The following is an 11,951-nucleotide window of genomic DNA, read 5'->3' as shown; positions in this document are numbered from 1 at the left end:
ACATGTGAATGGGTACCTGGCTATTAAAACGGAAAGATCTTGTCAGTACAGTATTGTTTTAGCACTTGTAAAGAAGCAGCTTGCACTGTATGCTTTACCAGGAAGTTGAGACTGTTTTGGTATGTTATCATGTCTGCTGGGGTAATCACATAGATTGTAAAGCAGATAAAGTTTGCTGTTGAGCAGGAACTTATGCAGATACAAAAGCTATTTATTGTTATTGTAATTATTATTATCACCATTTGTTCCAAAATTATCAAAATTCATTTAACTAGATTTATTTGTGCTAGATATGACTTGAACACAAACAGTAGAGGTTCGGCCTCAGTGTGTCAGTGTCAAGGTTTTCAGGCAGTTCTGTTTTTATAATACGAATACAGTCGAACCTGCTCTTACAGCCACCTGTATAAGACTATCACCTGTAGAAATGGCCACTTCCCATTTCCCCAATCCCTTGCATTTTTAAAAAAACATTATAATGACATTGTCTAAGACAGCCGCTTTTCTTAACAATAGGTGGCCATCCTAGACAGTTTTGACTGTGTATAACGTTTACACAGCCCTCAACCTGAAGTAAAGAACTTACTTAGGCTCAAAGCGCTTTATAAATACAAGTAGCAACTCATAAACAGTATATTATGTTCTGATTAAAACTTATCTCAGTACTGAAAGGCTGTTTTAAAAAGAAAATTTGGGAAGGGGGGGGGGTCTTTTTTTCCTGTTCCCCTGAATTCCTACATGACATTTATTGATCCCTTTTTTCTTTTTTCTCCTTTTGTCTCCTTCTTCGTGGATGGTTGGTGGGTGTCTAGTGTGATTTGCTCCTTCTTTTGCTACATATCTGTTGTCCTTATATCTCCTTCTTTTTTGTGTTTGTTACTCCCTTGTAACACTTTTAATCTTAAGAACTTATATGACCTAGTTGTGTTTTGCAAAAACAAATCTTCTTTTTCCAGGCCGGAGTTTTCGTTGTATGTTGGTGACCTGTCCTGGGATATTGACGACTACGAACTGTTCGCTTTCTTCCAGAAGAGGTACAAGTCTGTGCGAGGGGCCAAAGGTGGGTGGATTACCGTAAACAGAAATGTTTTACACAAAAGTCACTTTCTCCTCTACTGGTTTGTTTGTGTGAAAGTGCCAAAAAAAGTTCATTGGAACATTTTTTGAAAGTGCCCAGTACCAAAAAGTTAATTGAAACATTGTTTGGAAGTGCTAAAAAAGCTCTTTGGAACATTGTTTGAAAATACCAAAAAAGTTAATTTGAACATTGTTTGAAAGTAACAAAAAATTTCATGGGAACATTTTGTGGAAGGGCTAAAAATATTCATTGGCACATTGTATGTGTGAAAGTGCCAGAAAAAGCTCACTGGTACAATGGCAGTCGTTCAAAGAAAGAAAGCCAATAACAGACAGAAATAATAGATGAGAAAGAAATGGGGCTGACCAAGGCCTGCTTCAAACCTGCTACCCTCTTTACAGGGTCATTCAGGAGGCAGGCTGCTTTCACCCTACCTGTCGGAGTCAACCGAGTCTGACTGAGATACAGCGTCCCAGAAAACAGGCACAGATACTCGATATGATAACTTCCCCACTTACAAATGCAGCTCATATTGTATTTTTGGTGCCACAGCGAAGAGCAATTACACCACAGATGCCAGTCAGTAAGAGGAAACTCACCTCTGTAACTTCTGTCAAAAGTAAAATTAATCAAGCACAAGTTGTGTTAACAGACATGAATCTATTCATGTTTTGGTAGGCTATCTCTTCAAAGGATTTTGTCTGTTGGTGTTAGCTGGTGTGACAAGAAACTTTCCACCATCCTTTTGATTGCCCTTTTTTAGCCAGTCTCTTATTCATACTCAAATGTGTGTTTTTTGGTATCATGTTGAGCTATTTCACAAGGCTTCCAGTTAACTTGTCACACTGTGAAGTTGTCACATACCTCCAGTGATCTCATCACATACTCAAACTTGTAAAAAACGTGTGGCGAGTTCACAGTGGATTGGGAGGCAAACCCACACATGTCCACCTTTAATTAATAATTAATATTTTTAAAATACAAAACCAGAGTTTATTCAATCGAAATGTACACGTGTCAATTTTTCTGTTTCAACATTTTAAAGAGAAAACAGACAAACAGGTGCAATATATTAAACCTGTAAAAAATTTGCATGTCCTTACTGTATGCAATAAAGCAAATCTAAAATGGCACAAGATAGCAGGTGTGGTGCAGGTGGTGTGACGAGTTCACTGTTACTTGGATACTTTTTTTTTTTGGTGAACTCGTCGCACGTTTTTCAGCTGTGTCGACTTCACCGTGTGACGAGTTCACTGGTTCCCTTTCACAAATGACCATGGTTCAAATCCCCAATGGGTTGTTTGAGGAGCATTCAAATCTCTCCGCCTACTGGGCTCGGTTCTATCAGAGATATACGTTCACTTCAAAGTCCGTCCTTTTTAGTGCTCTTACAGTTTTGAAAAAGGTGTGAAACTTTTACATTTATGAATGATAATGTCTCTCCCTCAGTTGTGAATGATCAGGCTGGGAAGAGCAAAGGCTACGGTTTTATTCGCTTCTCGGAGGAAATGGATCAACAGAGAGCTCTCATAGAGATGCAGCATATGACTGGCCTTGGCCGCAGGCCCATCAAAGTCAGTTTAGCATCCATCAAAAGGTGACAGACACAGCTTATGTGTTCATTAGTTTGAGTTAAGAGAAGCACATTGGCACAAAAGCAGTCATTTGGAAGCCTGGAAGAAGGAAGGCGAACAGATAGAAACTATAGAGGGATAGTGGAGAAGTAAGGACTATCAGTAGCACCCTCCAACCATATGCAATCAATGTGTGGACGGCACTCATTATTTTTCAGCCTGTGTATGTATGTGGAATCAGTAACGTGGTCTTCTTACTTTTTACATCATGTACATTTCTATCATGATATTCTCAAGTATTGAAATAAAGTTGATAATAATAGGAAGTGTCTTAAAATTGACTGTATACAACTTCAAAATGACATTGCACTTTTAATGAATGATTAGAAATCTCTCCTTATCCATTTTTTCCCCTTCGGTTTAAACGGTGCACTCTCCATTATATCCAAAATAAAAGTGGAACAGCCTTCGTATAGTTGCGCTCATAATGGACTGTAGCCTGCTATAAGGAATATTAGGACATTCCAGTATTGTATTTGGTAGGTCTCTCCTTAGTCCTCAGAAAATGGTTTGGTGAGCTGGAATTGATCTTACTTTTCCGATCCAATGGTCATCTGAGTTTGAGCCCTTTGGCCTGACTAGATTTGAAAAGAATTTTTAAAAACTTTTTATCTGTGAGGGGTGTAAACCCTCTATGCCGGGGCCCGTTTTTGGTACTAAATCTAAAATTGACAAAATGATCACTAAATTGGTTATTAAATCGAAACATGTGAACCTATTTTGATAGTTCTTCTTCTAATGAATGAAAACACGATAAAAGAGACCTGTTTTCGGCAATGGCCAAAAAGCAATTTGATATTGAAGACGTCATAAATTAATGTGCCCGAGCCGCTGTCACTCAGCGGTTCCGATTGCAAACAGCGGCTTGCGGGAGATAAAGAGTTAACTTGTCTGGAAACGCTTTTATTACTTTTAATGACAACAACAACAAGAAAGGGAAATCTCACGGGGACTGCAAATGTTTTGTTTTGTGTTTTTCCTCAGACCAACAGACATCTCCCACTCTGCCCCCCCACCCCCGCAGCCAGCCGCCGCCCCCTCGGGCTCGTACTTCGCCGGCCACTACTCCTGGGGCGGCTACAGCTACCCCTACAACCAGCCCTACTCCCAGCCCACGGCTGGCGGACACGCTCCCGATCACACAGTGAGTTCATAGGTCAATAGGTGATCATAGATCGCTCGTGTTTGAGGGTGGGATCGGTGGTGATGGGAGTCTTATTGATTGAAGAAATTGTTTCCCTTTGGCAACCTTCAGATACTGTGGCAGAAAAGAAGAAGAAATACGCTGTGTCTACAAACAGCCAAAACACCTACATTTGTACATATTTGGGTTACTTCAAATATTTGGAATATAAGTCTGGCACACACATAACGAACTCAGCAGGAAACAAAATTCTCTTTGTGTACAAATTTCGCTATGTGCTAGTACATGTTTGAATACAAAGAATATAATACATGCATAACACAGTACACCCTAAGGGTCTGGACGGGAAGTCTATTCCCAAATCCTAAACAAGGGAAAGGAACCCACCTCCCGTGAGTACAAGCATTTAAAAAACACACTTATAAAATACTAAACAAATTTCCAAAATCCTGAAAAAATAAAAATTAGAAAGAGAAATGAATGTAGTCTCGAAAAAAATTAAACTTTATATACATGTTGTGTCAATGCTGGCATAAAAACACCTACATTGAAAAAAACAACAGTTAAACCTGCTGTAAGGACCATCTGTCTAAGACAGTAACCTGTATAAACGACCACTTCCCTCGCCTTTCCTTGCGTTTTTCTTTTCTATTTTACGATGATACTTCCTGTCCAAGATGGTCGCATCCCTTTGACATTGGGTGGTCCTTTTGGGCAATTTCGACTGTTCTCCCTTTTGGTTTATCTTAACTGTGCCTCTGTTTGATCCACAGGCAGTCCAAGGATACCAAGACAGTGTTCAGAACCCCGCCACTCCTTCAGCCGAAGATGATTCCGAAGTCTTAGAAGGTAAGGGGGAAAAACTGTACAAGATGAGTGAAAATGATGTTTGACATTACTGATTCACCATAGGAAAAAAACCACTCTGTGCTTTCAACAGCTTCTCTGACACAAAATAGAATACATACAACATCAACACATCAGATTTTTTCTCTCTATCTGTCTGTCTCTCTTACTCCTTTCCCTGTTAATGTATACCATGGTGCTCCATCCTATGAAAAGTGACGCACATGATGCAAAGATGATAATCTGCTAAAAAATCTTAGCAATGATAGAGTTATTCTTCAATTCAAAAAGTTTTTTTTTTTTTGTTTGTTTGTTTGTTTGTTTGTTAGTAATGTTAGAGGAAGGTTGCATCTAACGGAAAAAAAAAGGTAAAAAATGGCTCTATCTCTGCTTAGTGTTTTTTCCGTAGGTCATCGTCTCTGCATTACGTGTGTCACTTTTTATGGAATGGTCATGGTATTTCTATAGACAAACAGCGGATTAAAAAAAACATGTCGGAGTAAATAGTTTGTGTTTGCCAGTGCTATCAACTTATTTTTTATGGTTGTGGTTTGGTTAAGTAAATAGTAATTTTAAAATCTGTTCTTTTTCCCCTACCATTACCTCTTTTTCAGATCATCTTTGTTGACTTGTTTATATGCCTGTGTTAATGCTCTAGAATTTGACTCCTGTGTTATACAGTGGAACTCTGATTCAACGAAAACTCGGATTCCACGAAATTGAAGGTCAGGCCCGATGACTTCGTTGAATCCGAGGACCACTGTATGTTGCTGTGGCTGTAGACTGAAGTCAGACTTAAAAATACAGTAGAGTGCCTAAAACTGAAATCTGTGAGACCGCTGGATTTTTGTTGCTTTAGCCGTGTTTTCGGTTGAGAGAGATTGCTCACATAGCAAGGAAAAAATCCTGGGGATTTTATTTTCTTTCTGTTTACTGCTGTTTATGGATTAACTATGTACGGTTTTCGTATACTTCACTGTACTAATAACTGTGTAAGACACCTGTATTTAAAGTCATTTGATATCAATTTTCCTTTCTTCAGACCCTTGTTTGGAAATTAATGTTGGCAAAGAAAACAGAGAATTTATTGATTCGAGTGAGGTAAGAATGTTTTTGTCGTTTGATTTCATTCAAGTCTCTCTGAGTTGCACACATAGTCTTGTATGAACGTACCAGCTAAAATGGCAGGACGTGGAAAAACTATTTTCATTTATATGTACAAATTTCACCATATAATATATGTTCTAAATTATGCAAAGAATACACATCATATTTATAAATTAAGGAAAAATTTTGGACCTGAAATCTGTTTACGAAGTGCGTGCTATACTGTATGAGAAGTAGTCCTGTACTTCTCGTGTGAACTGAAATGGGGCTCATGAGTTTCTACCAATGACTGTCTTTGGACTCTTTGTTATGGTGAGAGTGAGAGAAACACATAAATGCAATAAATCTTTGTGTGCTGCTTGAGAGAAACAAGACTTAAGAATATATATATGAGAGTTTTACCGTATTTGCAACGCAATTAGGTCATATAAGTACTGAAGATTAGAGGTGTTACTTCAGAGTAACATACAAATTAAAGGAGGAGAGATAAGGACATTAGATGTTAAATAGAAAAGAAGGAGCAAAATACACTAGAGCACCCACCAACCACCCACTCTCAGAGTTCATACACTTAGTAAACAGGAGACTCTACCAGTAGCAGCCTTTATTAACCTGCGACTTGAAATAAGTACTGAAGAGTGTTTCCCCTAAGATCATTCCCAATTCTGTTCTATGGCTCATTTTCACCCTCTAACCTGTGAACAACTCTTTTATTTTTAAAAAACATCACTTTTCTTTTGTTTGTTTGTTTCAGTCTTTCTTTCAAGCACTGGAAAATTCAAGATGGCAGCCATTGGACAATATCATGTCTGAAATCCCCAGCTGAAATCCTGAAAATCCATTCCTTGTTGTATTAATGTATTTCATTTGTTGATGTATTGAGGAAAAGTTTGTCGCTTCTGATTTGTTCTCACTACATCTTCATGACCTTCGCTCCCATATGTTTATAAACCTCATTAAACACAATCATAACTAAATGTCTGCGTTGTGGTTTGCTTTTCGGTTCTGTGTTTTGTTAAGGAGCTGCCTCTTGTCTTCTGTTTTTCTCCTCCTGTTCCTGAAACATGAATAAGTAGCTCTGGAAAAAGAGACCAGCGTTTGTGGTATAATGTTCAGGGTCTTTGCTGTTCCATACAGAGAAAATGGGTTCGATTCTCTCAAGGGGAAGTTAATTTATTGAGTTTCTTGGTCTCTGTGCTATAAAAATAATAATGTAGATAATTTCGATAGCGCCCATTCCCATGTAAACACAGCTCTAGGCGCTTTACATAAATGCATCATGTTCGAACAATATTCACACACGCACACACACACTCACACACCTACTTGCTTATCACACACGCACGCTTACACATCGTTACGAAATGAGCACCTACTGTAGTACTGTATCCCATCAATCCAGGGTCAGGGTTGATGGGGCCTGTCTCCTAAGTGATTTTGATAAGGTTGATTTTGGGCATAAGACATTTGTGATCGAGAGAAAGGGAAAGAAATTCTTGGATGTATGACAAACTAATAAAACTAAAACCTCCACTTCTTCTTCTGTAATTCCTTGAACCAGCACTGACACTATCGTTGTGCGTACATGTCACAAGTCTTTTTTAATTCATGTGTTTTATGCTTAGAATATGGAGAACTCTAAGGATAAATAGAGCTTCACACACACATCTGTGTCTTCCACCATGAGCATATTTTCACCTAGTTTTGTTCATTCCAGAGACCCTCATGAACTCGTATATATGAAAAACCAACCATTGAACTTCGACTATCGACATAATTTTCCAAGCAATATGAGCATTTGCATGACCACAGTTTAAATGCTAGTCATTTAAAAAAAAATCGGATAGGCTACCGGACTTGTAACCGTAAGGTTGCGAGTTCGGGGGTTCTAACCGCAGGCCTGACTTTGTATCCTTGGGAAAGGCTCTTTACACGAATTTTCCTCACTTCACTCGGGTGGGAATGGGTACCCGGCCATAGACGGCGAAAGATCTTGTCAGTATGTTAGTGTTTTAGCACTTATAAATGGCCGCTTGCACTGTATGCTTCCCAGGAAGTTGAGATTGTTTCAGAATGCGCTCAGTCTCAGGTCTGCAGGAGTAATTGTATAGATTGTGAAGCGCATAGATAGAGCTTGCTGATGAGTGGGGATTTGCCCTATACAAATGCTATCTATTATTATAAAAGTCTTAGTCCCTAAGTTGTAAGTATGATTAGTTCGAATCTGGCAAACAAAACAAATCCAAATACTGTTAACTTCTGATTGTGACAAAGAGCTTTCTCAAGGACCTCAATGATTTAAGACTTTTTGGTAAACACTCAATCTCGTGATGTCAATCTGTGTTTGAACCAGCGCTGACAGCTTGTTGGTACACGATGTAGTCAAAATGCCACGAAACATTATTTCCAAGTTATAACAACCCCCCCACCCCCGTCCACTTCCGCATGCCCGTCCCCCTTTTTTATGTCTGCATACTCGATACATATGTGTAAAAATAATAATACCAATCTTGGCCTCTTTGACAGTTTTATTTAATAATACATTTGCACAAGCAGATCTTTAACCCTTTGCAGTCACTAGTCACACAACCATCAGTACAAAATGCCCCATCTGGTCACCCAGCCAGGAGAGTGATGCAACTGACTTCTTGCGCCTGTAGCAGAATTGCATCAAATGACCGGAACGGATAATGTTCACAGTCGCATTGTTGTGGCAAGTGACTGCAAAGTGTTAATCAAGTTGGAGTGGAGAGATATAATGCATCACCACAGTAACATTCATCAAGTGGTGGGAAGAAGTGAGACAGAGGAAAAACTGAGGGGAAAGAAAAAAAGTAGGACTTGTCAGTAGCGCACTTTAAACACCCGCAGCAACGGATCTGACGTGGTTTTAAACCAGAAATCGTAAAAATAGTATTTGAGCAAAGCTCACATAATATTATAATTATATCCATTTGTGTCACGACGCAGTGGAATCAGGCCCTTGTCAATTTTTGAGCATATAGATTGGTATCATCTTAAACTTAAAGGTTATACATTTGTCTTGCTTTCGATGAAAAAAAATGTGTGTGTGCCTTTTGAAAGGTACCAAAAGTCGGATTTTAACCCTTTTGAGGTAAGGGTTGTACTTGTACCGAAAAGGACATTCAATGCTGAACACCGTGAATTTTTAATTTTTGAGATATCTCAACTAGTTTTTGAGATATATTGCACATTTTGCGAGGTAGGGTATAAAGATCTAATTTTGACAAAATTAGCTTGTAAGTTTAGAACACATACAAACTTGAAAAAAAAAGATGATTCAATTGTTTGTAATGTATTTATTCATGGAAAATTAATTTCCAATTCAGTATTCAGTTGACATCAATATTATGGTTAGAATTCAATGGTAAAGCATAGCGGGGAAGAGAAAACATGCTTCGAGAGTAGATTTTAACACCTTTTAAAAGCAGTTTCCATTATCATTTTAAAACATACCCTACCCTCAAAATGATTCAAAATAAAACATTTAGCAGCCAAATCAATGAAAACTCTTTTAACACATTGTTAAAAAATGGTGGAACTATAATTTTTTTAAGAAAACACATTTTTGTCAAAAAAAGGATTTTTGTCATTATCAGCATGTACCTCAAAATGGTGTGTGGCGACTTTTGGTACCTTTCTTTAGGCACATACACAAATATCCATTTATCTTGAATAGAAGTCGAGATAGTTGCGATTGAAGCAGGTGGGGTCACCTGTTTTCAAATGTAAAATTAGCGAGAAAATGGCCGCCAAAGTTTGGTGACTTCCATACAGTTTAAGAAGGTGTTCAGCCAAAAAAAAAAAAAGAAAAAAAAAAGGCCAAACTGGCAGAACATGCCAATTTCTTGGATTCATTATTTTGATGAGCACCTGATTTCACCACGATGCCTCACATTTGGATGACAGATCTTGGGAATATACACTGTCTCATAAAGTAAAGTATAACCCGAATGCTCATCATGTTCAACTGAACAAAAGTTTTATTGAAAATTGTATAAACAATAAAGGTAGAAGCAAACTGGTAAAAATTTAGTCTAGACAGCATACTCACAATCCCACAGTTTCATTTGAAAAATACACAAGATCATCCAACACCCATTAACAATTCTAATTAAAAATCAATGCACTGCATAAGCCAGTCTAGATTGTACGTAAAATGGAAATGTTCTTGAAAACTTGGGGAAAAGAAGTAACAATAGAGATTAACAATTGATCACAACATTAATTCAATGATCCTTACAAATGAAACTTTACATTTTGAAGTACACATGTACTGCACATATATTGGAATATCAGAATTTGGCAATATACATACAAATGATCCCAAGCAAAGTCCTGTTCAACATTGGAATAGCACTGAAAAAAATATCTGCATATTTGGAAAAGAAATGTTCTTCTTTTTTGATACAGCTGCCAAGCAATGTATGCTGTTCAGATTCCTGAAAATAACAAGTTTCCTGATTATTAACATGGACAGAGATCTTTTTTGACAAAAAAGTCAGTAACGCATAGAATCAGGCTAACAGGACAACAAATTGTTGGTAGCATCTGAAACCAAAGTGCCTTTGAGTTCGAGAAAAGAGAAGTATATTTTCTACTTTGACAGATCAACTACCAGTAAGGGCATGGAAAATGCAAGACAGAAAGACAGGAACAGCAGAGGGAAGGAAAGAAGAGGACCCACGAAACACCTCCTGACATGCACAAATAACAGTATCAAAGAGCAAAGGAGGAAACAGCCTAATACATTAAAGATGCTCTGTCTTAAGTTAGATCTATATATTGAAAATGGAAAGTTGAATTATAACTTAAGTAAATGCTAATAAAAATCAATGTTTTGGAAAAACTGCAATACAGATATAACTGTCTTAGGGCTCCCAGATGACACCTAAACAGCAACCACAAAAAAAATTCTAGACAAGCAAAATACGTTGGCAAACTGTAAAACTGAGAAAACCACAGACAAAACATCCAAGCATAATGAAAGACAGCAACAATAAAACGGAATGCAGAAATCAAAATATAAATTAAAATAAGTAAAAAAACAAACAAAACAAAATCAACACAATTAATTAATAAGAGCATTTGTATCCTGCCTTTTCCCACAACATGGGCCCAAGGCGTACATATGAGATTAAAAAGGAATTCATACTAACACCATACAAATTCATCATGTGCGCACTTTTTGACAGCAACATTCTTTCAGACAATAAAAAATGCCCATACAAAAAGGCAACATGCTGTCCATTAATTAAGAAATTTCTTAAATAGATGTGTTTTGAGTCCCCTTTTGAAGGTATCACAAGTTTTATTTCGCTTCTCAAATCATGAGGGAGAGTGTTCCAAACTGCTGGCCCAGAAAAAGAAAAAGCTCTCTCACCATATTTCTTCAGTGACACACGAGGTGTTGAAATTAGTCTAGAGCCACTGGATCTTAGTTCACATGTTGGTGTGTATGGTACAATGAGTTCTTGAATGTATGTGGAAGACTGGTTAGTTTGACCTTTGAAGCATAGTAGTAGTAGGGCTAACTTATATTCAATTCTCGCTTTCAGTGGAGGCCAATGGAGCTCTTTAAATAGGGGAGTCACATGATGGCATTTTGATTGCTTTAATACTAGCCTGGCAGCATTGTTTAGAATGCGTTTGAGTTTTGCAATTTTTTCCTCAGGTAGGCCAGCGAACAGTGAATTGCAATAATAATCAATGCGTGACAAAATGAAGGCAAACACTAGTTTTTTGGTGGATTCAGTGCTAAGAAATTTCTTTATGTGAGCAATTCTTCTCATTTCTAAGTATGAAATTTTACATAGATGGTTAAGTTGGGTCTCCAACATGAAGCAAATTGTTGAAAAGCGCAATGAAATCGCATGAAAATAGAAAAAAGAGCAATCGATAAACATGTCAAAGATTCAACAGTTTTGATAACAGAACAAATTTTTGAAAAACAGTGTAAAAAGGCAAAATTCAGTGTCACCACAAATATGCCCAAAGCATTTTTAGTGTATGTCTGATCATAGTTCTTAAAAAAGGCCAGAGGGTTTCGACTTTCGTAGTTGAACTTCACACAAGAAATGCGGCCTGAATCATATAAGGCAATCAAGCAAGCATACATAGT

At 37.6% G+C, this 11,951-nt stretch overlaps 1 protein-coding gene across 1 annotated transcript in view; it reads left to right on the top strand.

The window, feature by feature from the left end:
- The window catches only part of LOC101854524 (tRNA selenocysteine 1-associated protein 1), a 15,064-nt gene extending 8,278 nt beyond the window's left edge, over nucleotides 1–6,786 (top strand). Inside the window, exons 7-10 of the mRNA XM_005106990.3 lie at nucleotides 3,697–3,856; nucleotides 4,630–4,705; nucleotides 5,745–5,803; nucleotides 6,564–6,786. Coding sequence (XP_005107047.1) covers nucleotides 3,697–3,856; nucleotides 4,630–4,705; nucleotides 5,745–5,803; nucleotides 6,564–6,635 — 367 coding nt within the window. The 3' untranslated portion in view covers nucleotides 6,636–6,786. The remainder of the gene's footprint in view (nucleotides 1–3,696; nucleotides 3,857–4,629; nucleotides 4,706–5,744; nucleotides 5,804–6,563) is intronic.
- Nucleotides 6,787–11,951: the final 5,165 nt, after the last annotated feature.

Source organism: Aplysia californica, unplaced genomic scaffold (assembly GCF_000002075.1).
Source record: "Aplysia californica isolate F4 #8 unplaced genomic scaffold, AplCal3.0 scaffold00568, whole genome shotgun sequence".
NCBI classification, from domain to species: domain Eukaryota; kingdom Metazoa; phylum Mollusca; class Gastropoda; order Aplysiida; family Aplysiidae; genus Aplysia; species Aplysia californica.
The sequence above is the reverse complement of the archived record's forward strand: the minus strand, read 5'-3'. Positions and strand labels throughout refer to the sequence as shown.